The sequence below is a fragment of the Pristiophorus japonicus genome, chromosome 7 (assembly GCF_044704955.1).
Source record: "Pristiophorus japonicus isolate sPriJap1 chromosome 7, sPriJap1.hap1, whole genome shotgun sequence".
NCBI classification, from domain to species: Eukaryota; Metazoa; Chordata; class Chondrichthyes; family Pristiophoridae; genus Pristiophorus; species Pristiophorus japonicus.
Window position 1 is genome coordinate 103,836,034 of NC_091983.1, and position 25,196 is coordinate 103,861,229.

The 25,196-nt window shown below is 44.2% G+C and overlaps 1 protein-coding gene across 10 annotated transcripts in view; it reads right to left on the reverse strand.

Moving 5' to 3' along the window:
• supt3h (SPT3 homolog, SAGA and STAGA complex component) overlaps positions 1 to 25,196 on the reverse strand; it is a 697,134-nt gene that overhangs the window by 141,107 nt on the left and 530,831 nt on the right. For all 10 annotated transcript variants that reach the window (XR_011593860.1, XM_070885192.1, XM_070885196.1 and 7 more), the window contains one exon: positions 21,007 to 21,201. Coding sequence is in view for 9 of the 10 variants with exons in the window: in XM_070885192.1 (XP_070741293.1) it covers positions 21,007 to 21,201 (195 nt within the window). In the remaining variant the exon portion in view is untranslated. The remainder of the gene's footprint in view (positions 1 to 21,006; positions 21,202 to 25,196) is intronic.

The following is a 25,196-nucleotide window of genomic DNA, read 5'->3' on the forward strand; positions in this document are numbered from 1 at the left end:
GAACTGTGTGCCGCGTTAACAATGTTGACTCCCTGGTCGTTTGCCGTATCTGAGCCAAGATTTTTGCCAGAAATCATTCTGGTCTCTTCCTCCCGAGATAATTGTCTGGGCTATCAGAGCCACCGCTTCCAAGGTTAAGTCTTTGGTCTCAATCAGTTTCCTGAAAACCCCAGCGTGCCCGATGCCCTCAATAAAAAAGTTTTGCAGCATCTCCGCTCTGCATGCATCTGGGAACTTACATAGGCTCGCCAGTCGACGGGGATCAGCCACGAAGTCTGGAACACTTTGCCCTTCTCGCCGCCTGTGGGTGTAAAACCGATGTCTCGCCATGTGCATGCTGCTCGCCGGTGTTCCCCGATCAACTTACTGAGCTCTTCGAACATCTTGGCCGCCGGCTTCTCTGGTGCTAGAAAGTCCTCATCAGGGAGTACGTTCTGGATCCACAAACCATCAGGAGATGAGCCCTGCATTTGTCGGCCGAATCCTGTCCCAACCATTCCTTAGTGACAAAACTTTGCTGTAGTCTCTCAATAAAGTCGTCCCAATCATCACCAACACAGTACCTTTCTTCTGTGCTGCTCGTGGCCATGCTTGCGTGGTGTATATCCCAGTTTCTCGTCGCCACTGATATGTCCTTACTATGCAGTATAAAAGCACACGAGGCCCATACTTGAGAGAAAGTCACTCTGTGACCAGTTACCTTTATTATCAAGAACTCAAGAGACAGATGGTGGGTGGCGCATCCCCCTTTATACCAGAAAAGTCCAGGTTAGGAGTGTCTCCCACAAGTTCGCCCCCTGTGGTCAGTGTTCTCAAGGTGTACAACTTAGGTCAGCTTATACATGGGTTACAATGACAGTTGAATACTTGACAACCTTAACCACTACTGTGTAGCATCTCATTTGCAGAATAAGAGGGGGAATAGTCAACATGGTGGGATAGAGTTGGCAGGCAACGGTGAAACGTGCCGTTCACTGTTCAAGCAAAGCGATGAATTATGAGCTGCTGATGCAAGGCTTTTGCAGCAGCGAAAGTTCCACGAGGCCTCCCCTGTGATGGGGGTGGGAGTTGTGGTTTGGGTGTGGCCTCACCAAGGCCCTGTACAACTGTAGTAATACCTCCCTGCCCCTGTACTCAAATCCCCTCGCTATGAAGGCCAACATGCCATTTGCTTTCTTAACCGCCTGCTGTACCTGCATGCCAACCTTCAATGACTGATGTACCATGACACCCAGGTCCCGTTGCATCTCCCCTTTTCCTAATCTGTCACCATTCAGATAATAGTCTGTCTCTCTGTTTTTACCACCAAAGTGGATAACCTCACATTTATCCACATTATACTTCATCTGCCATGCATCTGCACACTCACCTAACCTATCCAAGTCACTCTGCAGCCTCATAGCATCCTCCTCGCAGCTCACACTGCCACCCAATTTAGTGGCATCTGCAAATTTGGAGATACTACATTTAATCCCCTTGTCTAAATCATTAATGTACAATGTAAACAGCTGGGGCCCCAGCACAGAACTTTGCGGTACCCCACTAGCCACTGCCTGCCATTCTGAAAAGTACCCATTTACTCCTACTCTTTGCTTCCTGTCTGCCAACCAGTTCTCAATCTACTTCAGCACACTACCCCCAATCCCATGTGCTTTAACTTTGCACATTAATCTGAGGCCACACCTGGAATATTGTGTACAGTTTTGGTCTCCTAACTTGAGGAAGGACTTTCTTGCTATTGAGGGAGTGCAGCGAAGGTTCACCAGAATGATTCCCGTGATGGCGGGACTGACATATCAAGAAAGACTGGATCAACTGGGCTTGTATTCACTGGAGTTCAGAAGAATGAGAGGGGATCTCATAGAAACGTTTAAAATTCTGACGGGTTTAGACAGGTTCGATGCAGGAAGAATGTTCCCAATGTTGGGGAACTCCAGAACCAGGGGTCACAGTCTAAGGATAAGGGGTAAGCCATTTAGGACCGAGATGAGGAGAAACTTCTTCACCCAGAGAGTGGTGAACCTGTGGAATTCTCTGCCAGAAAGTTGTTGAGGCCAATTCACCAAATATATTCAAAAAGGAGTTAGATGTAGTCCTTACTACTAGGGGGATCAAGGGGTATGGCGAGAAAGCAGGAATGAGGTACTGAAGTTGCATGTTCAGCCATGAACTCAGTGAATGCCGGTGCAGGCTCGAAGGGCCGAATGGCCTACTCCTGTACCTATTTTCTATGTTTCTATATTTCTAATCTCTTGTGTGGGACCTTGTCGAAAGCCTTCTGAAAGTTCAAATACAACACATCAACTGGTTCTCCCTTGTCCACTCTACTGGAAACATTCTCAAAAAATTCCAGAAGATTTGTCAAGCATGATTTCCCTTTCACAAATCCATGCTGACTTGGACCTATCATGTCATCTCTTTCCAAATGCGCTGCTATGACATCCTTAATAATTGATTCCATCATTTTACCCACTACCAATGTCAGGCTGACCGGCCTATAATTCCCTGTTTTCTCTCTCCCTCCTTTTTTAAAAAGTGGGGTTACATTGGCTACCCTCCACTCCATAGGAACTGATCCAGAGTCTATGGAATGTTGGAAAATGACTGTCAATGCATCCGCTATTTCTATGGCCCCTCCTTAAGTACTCTGGGATGCAGACCATCAGGCCCTGGGGATTTATCGGCCTTCAATCCCATCAATTTCCCCAACACAATTTCCCGACTAATAAGGATTTCCCTCAGTTCCTCCTCCTTACTAGACCCTCTTACTCCTTTTATATCCGGAAGGTTGTTTGTGTCCTCCTTAGTGAATACTGAACCAAGATACTTGTTCAATTGGTCTGCCATTTCTTTGTTCCCCGTTATGACTTCCCTAATTCTGACTGTAGGGGACCTACATTTGTCTTTACTAACCTTTTTCTCTTTACATATCTATAGAAGCTTTTGCAGTCCGTTTTAATGTTCCCTGCAAGCTTCCTCTCGTACTCTATTTTCCTTGCCCTAATCAAACCCTTTGTCCTCCTCTGCTGAGTTCTAAATTTCTCCCAGTCCCCGGGTTCGCTGCTATTTCTGGCCAATTTGTATGCCACCTCCTTGGCTTTAATATTATCCCTGATTTCCCTTGATAGCCACGGTTGAGCCACCTTCCCTTTTTTATTTTTACGCCAGACAGGGATGTACAATTGTTGTAGTTCATCCATGCAGTCTCTAAATGTCTGCCATCGCCCATCCACTGTCAACCCCTTAAGTATCATTCGCCAATCTATCCTAGCCAATTTACACCTCATACCTTCAAAGTTACCCTTCTTTACGTTCTGGACCATGGTCTCTGAATTAACTGTTTCATTCTCCATCCTAATGTAGAATTCCACCATATTATGGTCACTCTTCCCCAAAGGGCCTCGCACAACAAGATTGCTAATTAATCCTCTCTCATTACACAACACCCAGTCTAAGATGGCCTCCCCCCTAGTTGGTTCCTCGACATATTGGTCTCGAAAACCATCCATTATGCACTCCAGGAAATCCTCCTCCACCATATTGCTTCCAGTTTGGTTAGCCCAATCTGGGTGCTCTCAGGGCGATGTCCGTACAATCACTCTGCCTGAACCTTGGGGAAACCAGCAATTCGTGGAAACCTATAGCCCTCTCATTCTGTGCCTCCTTGGTCATTGGGAACTTTATGAAGTCCATGCTGCGTGCGAACAATGCAGTTGTCACCTGGCGAATGCAGCGATGTGTAGCGTGCTGCGAGATGGAGCAGATGTCCCCTGCTGATGCCTGAAAGGAGCCGGCGCTATAGAAGGCAAGTGCCACAGTCACCTTCATCTCAATGGGCAGTGCAGTCATGTTGGGGCTGGTAAGCTGTCTGTCTGCCTTTATGAGCTGGCATATCTCTGTGACCACCTCTTTTCGGAAGCGCAGCCTTCGAACGCACTGTGCCTTAGGCAGCTGCAGGTATGAGCGCTGTTACCTGTAAACTCATGGGAGGGTAAGGCCTTCTCCCCATACATCTGCGAGCTCTTCGATTACGCTCAAAATGTTCTTGAATAAGCTTTCTTCCAGCTTGATGTTGCATAGAAAAAGCAGCCAGGAATAATGGCAGATATTATAGTCCCCATTAAGAACATAGGAACAGGAGTAGGTCATATGGCCCCTTGATCCTGCTCCGCCATTCAATCAGATCATGGCTGATCTGATCATGGACTCAGCTCCACTTACCCGCCCTCTCCCCATAACCCCTTATCGTTTAAGAAACTGTCTATTTCTGTCTTAAATTTATTCAATGTCCCAACTTCCACAGCTCTCTGAGGAAGCGAATTCCACAGATTTACAATCCTCAGAGAAGAAATTTCTCCTCATCTCTGTTTTAAATTGTCGGCCCCTAATTCTAAGATCGTGCCCTCTAGTTCTAGTCTCCACCATCAGTGGAAATATCCTCTCCGCATCCACCTTGTCAAGTCCCCTCATAATCTTATACGTTTCGATAAGATCACCTCTCATTCTTCTGAATTCCAATGAGTAGGGGCCCAACCTATTCAACCTTTCCTCATGTCAAACCCCTCATCCCCTGAATCAACCTAGTGAACCCTTCTCTGAACTGCCTCCAAAAGCAAGTATATCCTTTCGTAAATATTCAAAACAAAACTGCACGCAGTATTCCAGGTGTGGCCTCACCAATACCTTATATAGCTGTAGTAAGATTTCCCTGCTTTTATACTCCATCCCCTTTGCAATAAAGGCCAACATACCATTGGCCTTCCTGATCACTTGCTGTACACCTGCATACTATCCTTTTGTGTTTCATGCACAAGTACCCCCAGATCCCGCTGCACTGCTGCACTTTGCAATTTTTCTCCACTTAAATAATAACTTGCTCTTTGATTTTTTTTCTGCCAAAATGCATGACCTCACACTTTCCAATATTATACTCCATCTGCCAAATTATTGCCCACTCACTTAGCCTGTCTATGTCCTTTTGCAGATTTTTTGTGTCCTCCTCACACATTGCTTTTCCTCCCATCTTTGTAACGTCAGCAAACCTGACTACGTTAGAAGGAAACACTCAGTCCATTCTTCCAAGTCGTTAATATAGATTGTAAATAGTTGGGGTCCCAGCACTGATCCCTGCAGCACCCCATAGTTACTGATTGCCAACCAGAGAATGAACCATTTATTCCGACTGTCTGTTTCTGTTAGTTAGCCAATCCTCTATCCATGCTAATATATTACACCCCCAACCCCAAAGATGGGAGGAAAGCAGTGACAGGATCGGTCCAAGCCAGCATGGATTTATGAAAGGGAAATCATGCTTGACGAATCTTCTGGAATTTTTTGCGGATGTAACTAGCAGAGTGGACAAGGTAGAACCAGTGAATGTGGTGTATTTGGAATTTCAAAAGGCTTCTGACACGGTCCCGCACAAGAGATTGGTGTGCAAAATCAAAGCACATAGTAATGTACCTACGTGGATAGAGAACTGGTTGGCAGACAGGAAGCAGAGTCGGGATAAACGGGTCCTTTTTAGAATGGCAGGCAGTGACTAGTGGAGTGCCGCAGGGCTCAGTGCTGGGATCCAAGCTCTTTACAATATACATTAACGATTTAGATGAAGGAATTGAGTGTAATATCTCCAAGTTTGCAGATGACACTAAGCTGGATGGTGGTGTGAGCTGTGAGGAGGACGCTAAGAGGCTGCAGGGTGACTTGGACAGGTTAGGTGAGTGGGCAAATGCATGGCAGATGCAGTATAATGTGGATAAATGTGAGGTAATCCATTTTGGGGGCAAAAACACGAAGGCAGAATATTATCTGAATGGCGGCAGATTCGGAAAAGGGGAGGTGCAACGAGACGTGGGTGTCATGGTTCATCAGTCATTGAAAGTTGGCATGCAGGTACAGCAGGCAGTGAAGAAGGCAAATGGTATGTTGGCCTTCATAGCGAGAGGATTTGAGTATAGGAGCAGGGAGGTCTTACTGCAGTTGTACAGGGCCTTAGTGACGCCTCACCTGGAATATTGTTTTCAGTTTTGGTCTCCTAATCTGAGGAAGGACGTTCTTGCTATTGAGGGAGTGCAGCGAAGGTTCACCAGACTGATTCCAGGGATGGCTGGACTGTCATATGAGGAGGGACTGGATCAACTGGGCCTTTATTCACTGGAGTTTAGAAGGACGAGAGGGGATCTCATAGAAACGTATAAAATTCTTACGGGACTGGACAGGTTAGATGCGGGAAGAATGTTCCCAATATTGGGGAAGTCCAAAACCAGGGGACATAGTTTTAAGATAAGGGGTAGGCCATTTAGGACTGAGATGAGGAGAAACTTCTTCAGTTAGAGAGTTGTTAACCTGTGGAATTCCCTGCTGCAGAGAGTTGTTGATGCCAGTTCATTGGATATATTCAAGAGGGAGTTAGATATGGCCCTTACGGCTAAGGTGATCAAGGGGTATGGAGAGAAAGCAGGAAAGGGGTACTGAGGGAGCGATCAGCCATGATCTTATTGAATGGCGGTGCAGGCTCGAAGGGACGAATGGCCTACTCCTGCACCTATTTTCTATGTTTCTATGTGAAATTTTATCTTGTGCAGTAACCTTTTATGTGGCACCTTGTCAAATGCCTTCTGGAAGTCCAAATACACCACATCCACTGGTTCCCCTTTCTCGACCCTGTTCGTTACATCCTCAAAGAATTCCAGCAAATTTGTCAAACGTGACTTCCCCTTCATAAATCCATGCTGACTCTACCTGACCGAATTTTGCTTTTCCAAATGTCCTGCTACTGCTTCTTTGATAATGGACTTCAACATTTTCCCAACCACAGATGTTAGGCTAACTGGTCTATAGTTTCCTGCTTTTTGTCTGTCTCCTTTTTTGAACAGGGGAGTTACATTTGCAGTTTTCCAATCTGCTGGGACCTCCCCAGAATCCAGGGAATTTTGGTAAATTACAACCAATGCATCCACAATCCCTGCCGCTACTTCTCTTAAGACCCAAGGATGTAAGCCATTAGGTCCAGGGGATTTATCTGCCTTTAGTCCCATTATCCTACTGAGTACCACCTCCTTAGTGATTGAGATTGTGTTAAGTTCCTCCCCCCTCTATAGTCAGTAGACTATCCACTGTCGGAATATTGTTAATGTCCTCTACCGTAAAGACTGATACAAAATATATGTTCAGAGTTTCTGCCATCTCCATGTTCCCCATTACTAATTCCCTGGTCTTGTCCTCGAAGGGACCAACATTAACTTTAGCCACCCTTTTCCTTTTTATATACCTATAAAATGTCCTTAAATATCCTTAAAACGAACTATGAACTAACATAAAGCTCACCATGCAAAACACAGCCTTCCCTCCAAATCCTTTTATGCAATGAACTTATGCTCAGTTTTTCAAGATGGCCGTTAGCAGCGAGTGCTCCCTGGATCCGACCTGCTCAGACTGATTTTTTCGGGTGTGTTTTTAGGATGGCGATAAAAATGGCGACATCAGTGAATTTTCCACCCCTGGCGATAGTGTAGCATTGTACGCCGATTGAGGTCATAAAAATGGGAAAAAAAACCAGGTCTGCGCTCATTTTTAGCATTGGCGCAAAACTGCTGCCGAATTTTCCGATCAGGCACTAACTTTTGTGCGACTCGTTTAGTGCCAAAAAAATTACTTTTTCAGCTTCGCCATGGTGCTAAATTGGGCGCAAACCTGTCTAATTTCTAGCCCATAAGGTTTTGGACAGAGTTTGACGTGAGCTAGCATGAGTTACAAGGTATTACAGTCTGATCTGACTGGGATCAACTCTTTTTATATAGTGTATGTTTTATTTATTACATAAGTATTTTTAAACTTTTTCAATTTTCTTGAACCAATCATAAATTTTAGAACTGTAAAATCAAATGCCCTTAGCATTTCTGCATTCTTTGAGTGATAATGCCAATGGAGAAAAAGTATTGGACTTAAATAGATTAATCCACTAGTTTAGTCATGAATATAATTCTCTGCCATCTCTTCAAAGCCACTTGCTACTCTAGTGTAAAGAAACAAATCCTGTGGCATTATATTCCTCTTTAAACACTGGGCAATTCCATTCTTTTATCTTCCCATATTGTGCATAGGATGATCCAAATGGACTGGTGCTGTACAACATTTCTTGTTTTTGACTTATAAATGAAACAGACATTTGTTATTCTTGCAAAAAAGATTAAACAATGAATATTGCATTAAATTTATTTTGGCATCATTATTCTACTTGGATACCATTTGGTATGACATTATCTGGGGATTAGCATTGCTCCAGAGTTGGAAAATATTCCCAGCATTGAATATAACCATGGTCTGAGTTTAGTCAAATCTGACAGAAAGATGGAAGCTGCCCCAGAGAGCTGTGGAGTCTGGGTCATTGAATATATTTAAGGCGGAGATAGACAGATTATTGAGCGCTAAGGAAGTAAGGGGTTAATGGGGAGCGAGCAGGGCAGTGGAGCTGAGTCAATGATCAGATCAGCCATGATCTTATTGAATGGCGGAGCAGGCTCAAGGGGTCAAACGGCCTACTTCTGTTCCTATTTCTTCTGTTCTTATGTTCTTAGTGCCACTGTGGAGCAGAATAGATGAAATAGATTATTCCTAAACTTCCTGATCTATTTATAACAATTGCATTGCAGTCCTAGAATGTACCTGAGGAAAGCCACATAATCCACAAGGCAGGATACTCAAATACCAAACCTGGGATTTTCTCCAACAGCTTTAGTATTCTTTTAAACACAACTTACTCAGAAAGAAAGAAATTTTCAGTATGTTTCACAAAATTCCAGAAAAGGCACCATCAGTATACTGTTTTTAATATGCGTTGTGTAGTGGAATACCACAACACCACAAAATTCTAACCATGCAGTGACTCTTGTTAAAGAGGTATTCTGGAAATTTAACAGTGTTGTACAGGTCTTCGTGTGGACAGGAATAGTGCCAGGAGCTGGCTTGCTTAAGCTATCTAAAAAGAATGATTGATTTATATAAATTAATTCCCTTTCTAATGTGTCTCTTCTTGCATCTAGTTCTTCTATATTTTCTCTGGTGTTCATTATCCAATGGGTTTGTAATCATTAGCACAATTCTTCCAGCAGGCTTGTGCTCTGACAGTTCATTATTTCAGTAGGTTGAGATGATTACAAATCTGAATATTCAGTTTGGAGTGATCCTACTTTAAGTTACACCCTTTATATAATACTAAATGGAAGGATACTAAAATTTGATGGGAAAATATTAATATTTATCTTGCCAGTTATAGGTTTTCTTACAACTACTGAAAAAATTCTCTCTTCCAAAATTATCCTGCTGCTACTTTTTTCTTTTTAAAATTCTTGTACCACAACAAACAAATTCCAAAAAACAGAGGCTACTTTAGTAATGTGTTCCTAAGTCCAATGCAGATGCTAGAAGCTCATCCAGTTTGGTTGATGAGCATGTAGTTGAGAGGAGATTTTGTTGAAAGATTTTAACTGGTCCACCAAGCATTGTTAATTAACTTTTTGGAATTTTGAAGATTTTTTTTAAATCCTCCTTGAATAGAAGAGTCTGCCTAACCCCTTATGCAAATGACACAGACTATTAAACTCAGATGAGCTCTAGAAGCACAAACCTGTATTTCAGAATTACTCAGTATGACAGGAAGACCAGCAAATGTAAGAAATCTCAGAACCAAAGCACATTCACCACCCCATCCTCTGTGGCTGGGAGAAGTAGTTATAACATATATGTCATGGCTAAATCAGAGATAACTTTGTAGAGACTGCTCTCTGGTTTGTAGAAGGCTGAGTCATACACATTATGAGATATATACAGATGGAGAAAGCCATTCAAGCTCATCCATCCAGATCAAACCAAACCCCATCACAGCATCCAATTAAGTGATAATTCCACAGTCTTTGTCTTGTCCGCCCGATTCAAAAATCCATTTCACGTGTTGATCACACTTTGAGTGAAGAGCAACTTTGTCGTATAAGTCCTACACTTGGCTTTCAGCAATTAAACACATCCCCTTCTGTACCACAGTCAGAGCTTAGCATGAAGGTAGTGCTCTAGATTTAGTTTTACTACACCGTTTATACCTCTACGAGATACCCTCCTAGTTGCCTCTTTTCAAACCTAAGTCCCCCTCATCTTTTTTTTCGTAATTCAGTCATTGAACACTAGGGGCTGGATTTTCGGCTTCTGTGATTTCGGGGCGGTCCTGATACAGCCTGGAAAAAGTTTGTGCTCTCGTCTGCAAATTTCGACAAAAAGTAAGGTTCCATGATCGGGGGCACAAAATCAGGCGTTATGCGAGGGAGTATTTGCGCCCTGGCTGAAAGTTACACCGTTAAAAAAATCTGTCATTTCACGCATGCGCTGGCGCATTTCAACTTTCCCGGGCGTAGGCGATACTTTAGGGTGCGGCGGTTTCCTTCGCGCATGTGCAGATGACCCAGCCCACTTCAACACAGCGGAAGAGATGGCGCAGCAAGAGGGCAGGCAGCAGGCTAGGCAATTCTCTCCAGCGGTTGCTGAGGCCTTAGTGCAGGCCATTGGGAGGACATGGCCTGCATTCTATCTGGTTGGTGGAAGGAGGCCCGTGTCCAGCATCTTTAAGAGGATATGGAGGGAGATTGCCCAAGAGATATCTACAGCAGACACGGTGGCCAGAACTGGCACACAATGCCACAAGAAGTTCAATGACCTCACGAGGGTCATCAGCGTGAGCACCGTTTATGTTTATGTAGGCCTGCCATGCTTGCAAGCTCACTGTTTCACACAATAAGTGTTCTCATTATGTTACAGGCCATGGTGTGGGTTGTTGAATCCAGTAGAAAGCTGGAGGCTCACTTCTCCAGCCATTCCCTCTGCATTCAGGATGCACGTACCTTCTTGTCCCCTAGTCATTGTCAAGCCTTCTCACACTCCACTCCCACTGTTGATATGCGTTTTCCAAACATCACCCTGAACTATGCTTCCTGCCTCTCACCTCCTCCCACTCTGAGAAACCTTAGTCAACAGCCACACAGATTGAACTGAACACATTTGCACTTCCACACAATGGCAGCTTTTGAACTATGGAAGGCACAAGAGGTGGTGAACCTTTACTGAACCCTTCTTCTTGCTCTTATTACAGGGCAATCTCTTCCATAATAGACGAGAGCAACGTCATACTGGAGGCAGGCAGCCGGAATGGCTGGAGCTCACAGAGGTGGAGCAGCGAGTGTTGGCCCTCATGGGCATCCCAGTTCACACAGTGGCTGGGGGTGATGCTGAGCCCCCTTCGGATAGTTAGGATATGGAATGTAACTTGCGACTGAAGTGACTTCCTTGACCCCCAATATCAAGTGGCGTAGCCCCTTTACATATACATAATCCAAGGCCACCTTCCTGTTATCACCCTGCCCCCTCCCCAGCTGCTAACCACACGTCTGTTGTTTCCCGCTTAGAGATGACTAGCCGGAAGGGCGCCTGTCTTCCTGTGAGCCATCGACATCTGGCCATGGGGGAGATGATGAGGGAGGGGATGAGAGTCTGCTGCCTGAGCGTTAGTGCCCACCAGTCGCACCATTTGGAGACACAACATCGGGGGACGAAGGTGACTGCCAGGGGTTTGTGGACTCTGAGGCTCCTGGCCCCTGTGGCCTACAGCAACGCCGAGAGGGAGGGGAAGCTCGGAGGCCAGCTGCCTGAAGGGTGAGTCGGCACAGTAGTCCTGCTGAAGAACAGGCAGACCTGGACCTGGACTTGGTGGCAATATCCAGAGAGAAAGAACACAGAGATGCACTGCAAGCTCCTGGGTGCATTGGGTAGGATCCCCAGAGCATAGAAACATTTGCTGTCAATGTTGCGGAGGCCACCTCATACATTGTCAGTGCATTTGAGGACTCCAGCGAGCCCATCCTTGCCCACTCAGAAGCAGGTGGCCTCCTATCACTGCGATAGTGGCATTCCAGAGTGTGGCGCATGCCATGGGTGACTTTGCAGCAGCGATCACATCGCAGGCACAAGCTATGCTCCAGCTTGGTGATGTCATGCGATCGCTGTCTGCTGCCGTCCTCTCTGTGTTCCCCACTGTCCAACGGGGAAGTGATGGTGCTGAAGCAGGCCAGCATGTTGTGGTGACACATCGTGCTCCAGATGCTGAGGCCCAGCCCCGTGTGAGTGTCATTGGTTCCCAGGAAATGGAAGGAGCTGTCCCTCCTCAGGATGACAGCATTCCAGCTCCCACCACTGACTCTCCCACTATGCACCTTACGCGGTCCCCACCCAAGCCATCAGAGACTGCTTCCGCTGATGCTGCAACGCACCAGTCCACAGCCAGGCCTTCCAGGCCCAGAGCTCGTCGAGGGTGTCCTCTTAGGCTGTCTGCACTGTCTTGCCCACCAACACAGCAGTCCTCAAGCAGCCTTGCCGCAGGCACTAAGGCCTCATTGAAAAGGACCAGCAGGCTTGGGAGGGGGATGAAGGGAAGCGATGGGAAAGCTCAAGGCAAGTCCCTTTAAGGGGTCTGAGAACATTGTGTAGAAGCCTCATGTTTTGTGCTGACGTTGGTAAATAGTTCAACTGAAGTAATCAAATGCATTGTTCTTGAGTGCCTTGCAGAAGACGACTGTTTATTGAACTGTTTTGTTTTGTTGGGGGGAGGGAGGGGAAACTGTTTGTTACTTTGTGGGAGTAAATTTTCACTTTGACCGTTTGCCATTGGTGTCATGAGTATCATTCCGAAGTTCACAGGAGATGTGCCTTTATGGTGGAATATAGCGTGGCCAGTTTTAGCTGCATCCCTCAGCTTCCTCCATTCAAGCATTATGAGCTGGCGACGTGTGGTTCTTGGTCCGGCAGTATCTGGTCGTGACCTCCCCCGTGGATGGGGTGGCTGTGCAATTGATGCCTCGCCAGGCTCCTCTTCATCGTCTTCCTCCTCCTGAGGTGGGCCTGCAATCCCCACTGGCAATGCCTGGCCCCTAATAATGGCTAAGTTGTGCAGCATGCAGCACACGATAATGAATTCGGAGACCTGTTGAGGGGAGTATTGAAGGTTGACTCCAGAGCGGTCCAGGCATCGGAAGCCCTGCTTGAGCACCCCTATTGTCAGTTCAATTATGTTGTGGCTGGCTGTATGGCTCTCATTGTAACAATGCTCCGCTTCTGTGGTGGGGTTGAGGAGGGGTTCATTGAGCCAGGTGGCTGGGCCATAGCCTTTACATAAGAACATAAGAAATATGAGCAGGAGTAGGTCATACAGCCCCTCGAGCCTGCTCCGCCATTTAATACGATCATGGCTGGCTGATCTGATCATGGACTCAGTCCACTTCCCTGCCCGCTCCCCATAACCCCTTATCCCCTTATCGTTTAAGAAACTGTCTATTTCTGTCTTAAATTTATTCAATGTCCCAGCTTCCACAGCTGTCTGAGGCAGTGAACTCCATAGATTTACAACCCTCAGAGAAGAAATTTCTCATCTGTTTTAAATGGGCGGCCCCTTATTCTGAGATTATGCCCTCTAGTTCTAATCTCCCACATCAGTGGAAACATCCTCTCTGCATCCACCTTGTCAAGCCCCCTCATAGTGTTATACGTTTCGATAAGATCATCTCTCATTCTTCTGAATTCCAATGAGTAGAGGCCCAACCTACTCAACCTTTCCTCATAAATTAACTTCCTCATCTCCAGAATCATAGAAACATAGAAAATAGGTGCAGGAGTAGGCCATTCGGCCCTTCGAGCCTGCACCGCCATTCAATAAGATCATGGCTGATCATTCCTTCAGTACCCCTTTCCTGCTTTCTCTCCATACCCCTTGATCCCCTTAACCGTAAGAACCATATCTAACTCCCTCTTGAATATATCCAGTGAACTGGCATCAACAACTCTCTGCGGGAGGGAATTCCACAGGTTAACAACTCTGAGTGAAGAAGTTTCTCCTCATCTCCGTCCTAAAAGGCCTACCCCTTATCCAAAAGACTATGTCCCCTGGTTCTGGACTTCCCCAACATCGGGAACATTCTTCCCGCATCTAACCTATCCAGTCCCGTCAGAATCTTATATGTTTCTATGAGATCCCCTCTCATCCTTCTAAACTCCAGTGAATAAAGGCCCAATTGATCCAGTCTCTCCTCATATGACAGCCCAGCCATCCCTGGAATCAGTCTGGTGAACCTTCGCTGCACTCCCTCAATAGTCCTTCCTCAGACTAGGGGTCCCAAACTGAACACAATATTCCAGGTGAGGCCTCACTAAAGCCCTGTACAGCTGCATTAAGACTCCGTTGCTTCTATATTCAAATCCCCTAGCTATGAAGGCCAACATACCATTTGCCTTCTTTACCGCCTGCTGTACCTGCGTGCCCACTTTCAGTGACTGATGAACCTTGACACCCTGGTCTCGTTGCACCTCCCCTTTTCCTAGTCTGCCGCCATTTAGATAATGTTCTGCCTTCATGTTTTTGTCCCCAAAATGGATAACCTCACATTTATCCACATTATACTGCATCTGCCATGCATTTGCCTCACCTAACCTGTCCAAAGTCACCTGCAACCTCTTAGCGTCCTCCTCACAGCTCACTCCGCCACCCAGTTTAGTGTCATCTGCAAACTTGGAGATATTATACTCTATTCCCTCATCCAAATCGTTAATGTATAGTGTAAAGAGCTGGGGTCCCAGCACTGAGCCCTGCGGCACTCCACTAGTCACTGCCTGCCATTCTGAAAAGGACCCGTTTATCCTGACTCTCTGCTTCCTGTCTGCCAACCAGTTCCCTATCCACGTCAATATATTACTCCCCATACCATGTGCTTTGATTTTGCACAACAATCTCTTGTGCGGGATCTTGTCAAAAGCCTTCTGAAAGTCCAAATACACCACATCCACTGGTTCTCCCTTGTCCACTCTGCTGGTTACATCCTCAAAAAATTGAAGAAGATTCGTCAAGCATGATTTCCCTTTCATAAATCCATGCTGACTTGATCAGATCCTGTCACCGCTTTCCAAATGTGCTGCTATTTCGTCCTTCATGAGCGATTCCAACATTTTACCCACTACTGATGTCAAGCTAATCATGGCTGATCATTCCCTCAGTACCCCTTTCCTGCTTTCTCTCCATATCCCTTGATCCCCTTAGCTGTAAGGGCCATATCTAACTCCCTCCTGAATATATCAAATGAACTGGCAGAAACAACTCTCTGCGGCAGGGTTTTCCACAGGTTAACAACTCTCTGACTGAAGAAGTTTCTCCTCATCTCAGTCCTAAATGGCCTACCTCTTATCCTAAGACTATGTCCCCTGGTTCTGGACTACCCCAACATCGGGAACATTCTTCCTGCATCTAACCTGTCCAGTCCCGTCAGAATCTTATACATTTCTATGAGATCCCCTCTCATCATTCTAAACTCCAGTGAATAAAGGCCCAGTTGATCCAGTCTTTCCTCATAAGACAGTCCAGCCATCCCTGGAATCAGTCTTGTGAACCTTCGCTGCACTCCCTCAATAGCAAGAACGTCCTTCCTCAGATTAGGAGACCAAAACTGAACACAATATTCCAGGTGAGGCCTCACTAAGGCCCTGTACAACTGCAGTAAGACCTCCCTGCTGCTATACTCAAATCCCCTAGCTATGAAGGCCAACATACCATTTGCCTTCTTCACCACCTGTTGTACCTGCATGCCAACTTTCAATGACTGATGAACCATGACACCCAGGTCTCGTTGCACCTCCCCTTTTCCTAATATTCAGATAATTCAGATAATATTCTGCCTTCGTGTTTTTGCCCCCAAAATGGATAACCTCATATTTATCCACATTATACTGCATCTGCCATGCATTTGCCCACTCACCTAACCTGTCCAAGTCATCCTGCTGCCTCTTGGCGTCCTCCTCACAGCTCACACCGCCACCCAGTTTTGTGTCATCTGCAAACTTGGAGACATTACACTCAATTCCTTCATCTAAATCGTTAATGTATATTGTAAAGAGCTGGGGTACTAGCACTGAGCCCTGTGGCACTCCACTAGTCAGTGCCTGCCATTCTGAAAAGGACCTAATGAACCTTCTCTGAACTGCCTCCAAAGCAAGTATATCCTTTCGTAAATATGGAAACCAAAACTGCATGCAGTATTCCAGGTGTGGCTTCACCAATACCCTGTATAACTGCAGCAAGACTTCCCTGCTTTTCTACTCCATCCCCTTTGCAATAAAGGCCAAGATTCCACTGGCCTTCCTGATCACTTGCTATACCTGCATACTATCCTTTTGTGTTTCATGCACAAGTATCCCCAGGTCCCACTGTACTTCAGCACTTGGCAATCTTTCTCCATTTAAATAATAACTTGCTCTTTGATTTTTTTTTGCCAACCTCACACTTTCCAACATTATACTCCTTCTGCTAATTTTTGCCCACTCACTTTGCCTGTCTATGTCCTTTTGCAAATTTTTGTGTCCTCCTCACACATTGCTTTTCCTCCCATCTTTGTATCATCAGCAAACTTAGCTACGTTACACTCAATCCCTTCTTCCAAGTTGTTAATATAGATTGTAAATAGTTGGGGTCCCAGCACTAATCCCTGCGGCACCCCACTAGTTACTGATTGCCAACCAGAGAATGAACCATTTATCCCGACTCTCTGTTTTCTGTTAGTTAGCTAATCCTCTATCCATGCTAATATATTACCTCCAATCCTGTGAACTTTTATCTTGTGCGATAACCTTTTTTGTGGCACCTTATCAAATGCCTTCTGGAAGTCCAAATACACCACACCCACTGGTTCCCCTTTATCCACCCTGTTCGTTACATCCTGAAAGAAATCCAGCAAATTTGTCAAACATGACTTCCCCTTCATAAATCCATGTTGACTCTACCTGACCAAATTTTGCTTTTCCAAATGTCCTGCTACTGCTTCTTTAATAATGGACTCCAACATTTTCCCAACCACAGATGTTAGGCTAACTGGTCTATAGTTTCCTGCTTTTTGTCCCCGAGCAGCCAGCTGCACCCTTCCCTTTGTCGTTGAAACATTTGAGAGACACTGCTCTCACACAAGATGAAAGCATCATGTGCGCTCCCAGGATAGCGGGCATTCACTGCGAGGATGTGCTGAGTGTGGTCGCACACCAGTTGGAAGTTAAGAGAGTTATATCCCTTTCGGTTTCTGAATACCTCTGCATTGTGGAATGGTGCTCGCAAGGCCACGTATGTGCAGTCAATGGTTCCCTGAACCCTTGGGAAGCCTGCAATTCTGCCAAACCCAAATGCCCGCTCATTCTGGATGTACCTGCTCATTGGGAACTTTATGAAATCCAATCTACAGGCGTACAGAGCCTTTGTGATGTGCCGAATGCAGCGATGTGTAGGGTATTGAGAGATGCTGCATATGTCCCCTGCTGCTGCTGCCTGGAAGGAGCCGGAGGCATAGAAGGCCAGCGCCACACAGTGACCTTCACTGCGACAGGCAGCACAGTCCTGTTGGTGCTGACAGGCTGTAGGTCTGCCTGTAGGAGATGGCATATCTCTGTGAGCACTTTCTTTCGGAAGCGCAGCCTTCTCACACGCTGCTTCTCAGAGAGCTGGAGATATGAGCATTGGCACCTGTAAACCCGTGGGGGGTAAGCCCTCCTCCCCAGACATCTTTGGCTTCTCCTCATCCGTTGGCCGACATGGCCAAGAGCCCTTCTTCTAGTTTGATGCCGCCTGGCAACAGCTTGGGGCATAATCCGATGGTGAACTAGCAATGCCCCCATTAAATTCTCTCATTGAAGTTGTAAGGAGACTGTAATGGCAGATAAAACTGCCGTTTTCAAGTCGATCATGATACAGCATGCTGTGCGCAATCACTGCAGTCAATATGACATGCGATGTAGGATTCTCCTCCCTCCATTTAAATACGCCACCAATACAGTCTGCTGCACCCTGGGAATGCCTGATTTTTAGGCATTTCCTGGGGCGGCCGTATAACAAGGCGTTAAGGCCTCATTTTGCATCCGGGGCGCTAACGAAGCGTTGCATGACGATTGTCATCATGATCTCAGTGAAACTAGAGGGTGGGGCGGTAAGTGTTTGCACCGCCGCAAACCATGAGCCAAATTTGGCAACCAGGCAGTAAAAGCTGGACGCCCGCTGTAAAGCCTAGAAACACTCTTTACCGCCCTTCCGGGGTTCTAACACAGGTACAAGGGAGCCATAAATCCAGCACTAGGGATCAGCCTTGTGGCCCTTCGCTGCACTGTCTCTAGGTCTTGTGTCTCGTGAAAATAAATGGTTACATTCCTCAAGGTGTTGACTGAGCATTGTACAGTTTCCATGCAAGATATTCTGATTTGTACCTTACTGATTTGATAATATAGCATTTAAATATCATGACTGACCATAATCTTCTGGGAAGACAGCCCATTCGGAACACAAATGTTACTGAACTGGATGAAAATGAAAGCCAGATTCATTTCAAAGGCCACAATCCCAATGAGTAAAGTCGTGAGTAGCTTGAAGGCAAAGGCCCTAATTAAAATTGCTGGATGCGTGCTAAGAGAGAGTCTGATAAGTTGTAAGGCAAAAAAAATCTTGTATTATGCTGAAAGAAATTTGCGATGCAGTAGGATCTGAACAGATGTGGAAATAATGCAATTGAGGAAGTGTACAATTCACCAGTTGAAACCTGAATGAGAATGTCAGTTGATACTGAAATTCAAAGTTGGGATCTCTGGCTTAAAGCCACTGTCCTAGAATTGTAATGAACTGATTGGTCAGGATTAGATTTTTAAAATAATATAACACACAGTAATTTATGAGATAGAAAAACAGGTGTGCTGACTTTCTAGACTAAAGAGGGCACCGAAAAGTTACCTTCCAATTCTGCCCACTCCTCAGGATGTCTTCGGTCTCGGCGTGGCGCAGCACATCCAGTGGGGGGCGGAGCCAGGTCCCGGCGCTGAAAACAGTGCCGGGACCTCTGCACATACGTGCTAGAGTGTGCACGCATGTGCAGTAGCTCCTCGCAGCCCGAATCTCTGCGATGCTCTGCAGGCTGTATGGGAGGGGCCCAAAGCACGCCGCCCCTTGCCCTGGTCGAACAGGCTCCCTCATCGGCGGCCCGCTGCGTTCCCTAAGGTAGGATTTCTATTTTTTTATTTGTTATTTATTGATTGATTGATTGCTTATTACTTTGGTCTTGCTGCTTTAGGTGCAGGGTTCCTTCTATTTTTTATTTGTTAATTAATTGATTACTTTTTGTGCTTTGTTTAGTACTTTGTAAGTCTTGGTGCTAGGTGCAGGTCCCCTCAGCTTCCTTGTATCTTTTATTTGTTACTGAATGCTTATTTTTGTGCTTTGTTTAGTGCTTGGTGCTTTAAATGTATTTATGCTTCTTTAATGTTGTTGTGAAGGTGTTTAGAAGATCCTCTCACTTCCCTTCCCCCCCCCCCCCCCCCCATCTCTGGTTACCCGCACTGATTTCTTGGCTCATCACAAGATTTTTCTGTGCAGACACAAGTGTCCACATACGCTGGTCTAATTTAGTTTGGAGTAACTTTTAGCTGTCTAAACTTGCTTAAATGGCCAAAACAGGCGTAAGTGGCTGGTAACGCCCCCTTTTGAAAAAAAAACTAAAGTAAAAAAAAACCTAACTAACTCACTTACACTGGAGCAAATTAAATGGGCAGAATTGCAATTTTTAAGATATTCCAAAAAAATCTAGTTGCTCCAAAAAAAAAGAGCAACTCCTGGGGAAACTTGGGCCCAAGATGTGCAGAATAACTATTACATTTCACATTATTAATTAAAGCTGAAGTTTTTTTTCCCAAATACTTAAAATGAAAGTGCTTTCTGAAAGCCTCTACTTTATAAAAAAAAGATAAACAAAGCTCCGGTAACCTCCTGAGAACTGTAAGAAATCAATACAAATTAAAGTTTTTCCACATGACAGGTTTTCTTTAAATTAGCAAATGTCCATGGTCAAATGTTAACATTTAACAAGTTGAGACTGGTTGTTTGAAATGGGGCTCAGCACACCTCCCTGTCATTATAATTTCAGTAGAACTTGAAGTCAGAGAGGATTGCACCAACAAACTGCTTTAACAATTCATGGAAAAGATCTCGAGTCTGATGGAAGGAACACCCTACTGATGTTTTGTTAAACTCTAAAGTTCTCAAAAGAGGACTGAGTGGCACAATAAGTTAAGCATACATCTGGGATCCTGATCTGTATCCTGCCACACTAATAATCTGCTTTTATATTAGCACCATTTAATTCAAGTTTCAAGAGCTAGGTATCCAAATCCCAACATTTATGCAGCTAAACCCAATTCCATTAGCTTAATGAAATAAAATTGCACAAATATGAAAGCTGCTATAGAATTCAATTCTCCTCTTCTTATTGGCATAAGGATTCTACCTGAAATGAGTAAAAAGTATTGATCCAATTCCTAGTGAGCACAGGCCCACAATCCAAAATTCTTATGTCAGTACAATCTGGCACTAAAATTGGTAATCTCACTCAGAGAGGCTGATGTGTGAAATGCAGCATTCACAATGACACAATAACTCGGCTGGATTGTAAAAGGGGCTGCCGATTCACCATCACCTGCTTCACCCTATTGACCAAGAACAATTTCATCCCAATGTCTCCAATGTCTTCAGTTGCAACAGTTGCAAGAGGAGCCAACCTTTGGGATAAAGTGCCACAACAAGCAGTAAAATTCAGTGGATATTCACTGAAATTGCTGATTCAGGTTTAGGATGAGATAACAGAACTACCTTGTCTGAAAAACTACTGAGCATGGCAACTTTCAATTAGAATTGGATGAGCCAAGGTTATCCTCAAATCCTACTTTTATTCTTTATATACTTAATTCAAAATAAGTGCACTGCTCTGATAAGTCAATAATATTTCACCAAAGCATTAAATGCAAAACTAAAACCTAATTCATACATTTACTATGATGATTTCTATACAGCACAGCACTATGGTACAGAATGCGTAAAAGAGCTGTTTCATTTAGCAAACAGTGTCTACTAACCTTTTTTCTCTTGCGAGTCTTGGCTTTAGTATTGCTGGAATCTTGCCCCATGCTTCCATTCCCCATATTTCCTGAATGTGTTTTAGACACAAGATGTTGTGCTGCTGAAGCTGGGGTTGTCGGCGTTGATGGGGGTGTGTTCTCAGGAGAGTCAGGATTGCTCTTCAAACTGACAGATTGAACTTGAAATTGCATCTAAAAGGACACAAAGTAATTTTACTGAAAGGCTGAAACACTATTAATGTGTCTAGAAACTGGACGTCATTCCAAATCTAATCATAACCACGCATTCTATATGGGAGATCTTATTTTGCAAAACTGTTGCTTCGTTAGATGATTACCAACCTGAAAAATATTGTAATTTCTTTCCTGTTAAGATATTATAATTATTTTGGCAAATGTAAGAGGACATTGACTATCAGCAATCCATTTAATGATGAAATGTATGTAATAGAGAAATATACTTGCAGGATAACAACAACATGTATTCATATAGCACCTTCAACGTAGTAAAACATCCCAAGTATAGCATATACATTGTGCAACTCTCGCTCTTCAATGTTTTAGAGAATTATGTTTACAGTGAAATTCGCTCTCCTCCAAGTTAATATCCCATTCACATTATCCTTTTCCATTTGATGGCCATTGGGGTGTACCTTGCAGGCATTTCTGTGGACATAGCCAATTTTGCCTAATTGGTTATCTCGGTAGGAGGTGAGGGAACAGCATCTTAGCCATTTTCCTTTTTTATTATAGACAAACAGCAGATGCCTGCCCTGAAGGAGAAGCTTGAGAGCAAATGTCAGTCAAAAGTGATGTTTAAAGTTGGAATTTCTAGTTTGTGGCTATATTTGACCCCTCGACCAATATCTAATGAAATTCTTGAAATGTCTTTTTCTCTCAAACAATAGTATATGTAGTGTTAACTTCCAGGTTTCAGGCAGAATTATACTTTTAGTAGATATTTGAACAGTTTAGGAAGAAAAAAAATCCACCTACTGTTCTCCACTAAGCCATCCATCGTAACAACACCACAGATTTATTTGGTAGAAAAATCAGACAGCCAATCATCCAATGGTACCAAAAGTGTATGATGTTATTTGGGTAGATATTGTGGAGTTCTGCTTAATTTATTTTTGAGGGTCTATCAGGATAAGGAGAGAAGGTTGAAATGTCAAGAAACATTCTTCAAGAGAGTAATGGCATGGGTAGAACCAGATTGTACATGATCTATGGAAGGAAATATTAATGGGTGATTGATCAATTCTTGTTCATGCATTACAAAGAGCCAGAAAATTAGATCCTTGACCCCTATAAAGATGTGGATATTGTCTTCCAGCAAACCAATCAAATAATATCCTGCCAGAATAGCTAAATGGTTTCAATATTAAAATAGCAACAAGGCAAAAATTGATAGGTCAATATGCTAGATCAAGAGGATATTTCATCAGGCCATGGAGCTCTTCTACAAGTCCAAAATCATAGAGAATACTGAAGATTTCCTCTTTGATATGTCTGGCTGTTTGACTCCCGACTGCGTGTAATATTTGGCCATCACACTTACTGCCGCATAACCTTCTGTGATCCAGATACTGAGTGGCTAAGCATCAGTCTGAGAAAAGGGTTAGCACATTCTGCAGTGTGATTACAGTTGGGGAAAATATCTCAGAGCTTAAAGAGAGTGGTTTCAGCCTGTTTATCTCCTTAAACGTATGGAAACCAGGCTGAAATTAAACTTAGAGCATCAAACAATACAGCTTTCATTATATAGTACCATTAACGGAGACATTTTTTCAAAGCACTTTACAGAGGAAAGAGAAAAATGAATAGGGCTAGCGTGGAGGCTACATCCACAGAATTATATCAAGCAGACACTGGGCTTCCCCCAGATGGTTAAAGATCTCTCTTTTTCTGATGAACAAACATTAACTAATGCTTCTTCTTTGTCGTTGTCAACAAGAAATTGCATTTATATAGCATCTTTAACGTGGAGAAATGTCCCAACGTGCTTCACAGAGGTGTGAGCAAGGTCAAAGAGATGGGTTTTAAGGAGGAGAACAAAATGAAGAGGTGGAGATCTTTAGAGAGTAAATTTGAAAACATGGGACCCGGGCATGGTTGCCATTGATTGGGAGGGAGAGAAAGAGAGATGGGCAAGAGAGGCCAGAACAGAGAAATGAAGAATTCAATGGATGGTGTTTATAGGACCAGAGGAGGTTACAGAGATAGGGTGGGTGAGGTCATCAAGACATTTAAACCAGAGGATGAAAACTTTGAATTTGATGTATTGGAGGAATCAGGAGCCAATGTAAGTCGGCAAGAACTGGAGCTTTGAATGATTTGAGGTTTCCAGAGGGTAGAGGAATGTTAGGAGGCCAACCAGGAGTAAATCCATGTACCTGGCTATCTTGTTTGAATTGTTTGCCTCCTAAAAAAATATGGCAAATGATCAGAGACTAAGTGGATAGCTACAATGCTTAAATTCTGTAGATTGCAGCAGAATGCTTTACTTGTGGACATTCAACCTGATTTTTAATTACACTGGATCTAAACACTGGCTGTACAATAGACATAACATGGGCTATTCAAACTGTTAGAATTTCATATTGACTGACGGGTCTAGGATCTGTTATGGTTCCATTCATGAGAAATTCCATATTTTGTTTTCATATTAATTTGCAGCTAGGTCAAGAAGTGTACCAAATTTAAAACTAGGCTCCAGTTTCTTGCGCTTGAAGAGAATTTATTTTGTCTTTATGCATCAAGAAAGGTGAGGAATATAAAAATCTGTCTAAAGTACAAGTACCAGCACTAAAGGTTGATGATTCGCCTTCTAGAGAGCAGGTGGATGGAGTTAAGATACAGATCAGCCATGATCTAACTGAATGGCGGAACGGGCTCGAGGGGCTAAATGGCCTACTGCTCTTCCTATGTTTCAGTCAGCATAAAATGACTCGAATGTTTTCTCAGACACTGCATAGGAATTTGCCACTGGGAAAAAAAAGTCAGGGCCATTATCTGTGCTATCAAAGGTGTCCTATTACTCAAATTCTTACCTACTGAGACAGGGTTGCTTTGGCCTGGAGGTGTAAGAACGTACTTGACATCAGGTAGCTGAGTAGCTCCTTTTATGTCTCTGAAGTTTGGTTTGACTGGCAGTTCTGTCCCCAGTGAAAGCTGGGAATTAATATTGTTGCTGGTGATTTCTTTAGTTCACATGATTCAACAGTTTAGCTCCATGTCACAGCAGCGAGTATGAACTCGATGATGCTGCGAAGCCATTCTGACACATGGGAAGGAAAGGCAACTTCTGCCTCAAACAGGTACGAATTTGGTCGAACCAAAGGCAGCATCAGGAGGCCCAACACTATATTCATTTTCAGGTCTCATTTAAATGCTGCCAGCAATCTGTAGGTGCCAAACGGGTGCTCTGTTGGACCTCGCTAGTTTTGAGAGGAAGGGAGATTGGTTGGCTATTACGCTGAGCCAGTTGGCGAATCGGGGCTGCAATGTTTGTGAGGCGATCCCGAGGGCAGTGGAGAGCAATGGGGCAGACAAGTTGTCCCCCTGAGTATCAATTGCTGGTTGCACATTTTTTCAGATGAGAAACAGGCAGCCGACAGATGAAAATAGACTCCACTTCAGTTAAAAAAATTCCAATAACAGGAAAATATCAAAATGACTTATGCTGGACTCAGCCAACAGATTAACACATGTGAAATTTAAGTACTGTTTGTCATCTCAGTTGCTGATTGATTCTTGTTTCTGTATAATGTTATTTATCACAAATAAATTGGTAGTTTGCTCGCTTAACTTTTTCTGCCAATCCAAAGATATCACGAGTATAAAAGCAGAGAAGTCCTGCTACAACTGTACAGGATATTGGTGAGGTCACACATGGAGTACTGCGCACAGTTTTGGCCACCGTATTTAAGGAAGGCTATACTTGCATTGGAGGCTGTTCAGAGAAGGTTCACAAGGTTGATTCCGGAGATGGGGGGTGGGGATAGACTAATGAGGATAGGTTGAGCAGGATGGGCCTATACACATTGGAGTTCAGAAGAATGAGAGGTGATCTTATTGAAACTTATAAGATGATGAGGGGGCTCAACAAGGTGAATACAGAGAGGATATTTCCACTCATAGGGGAACTAAAACTAGGGGACATAGTCCGCCCATTTAAAACGGAG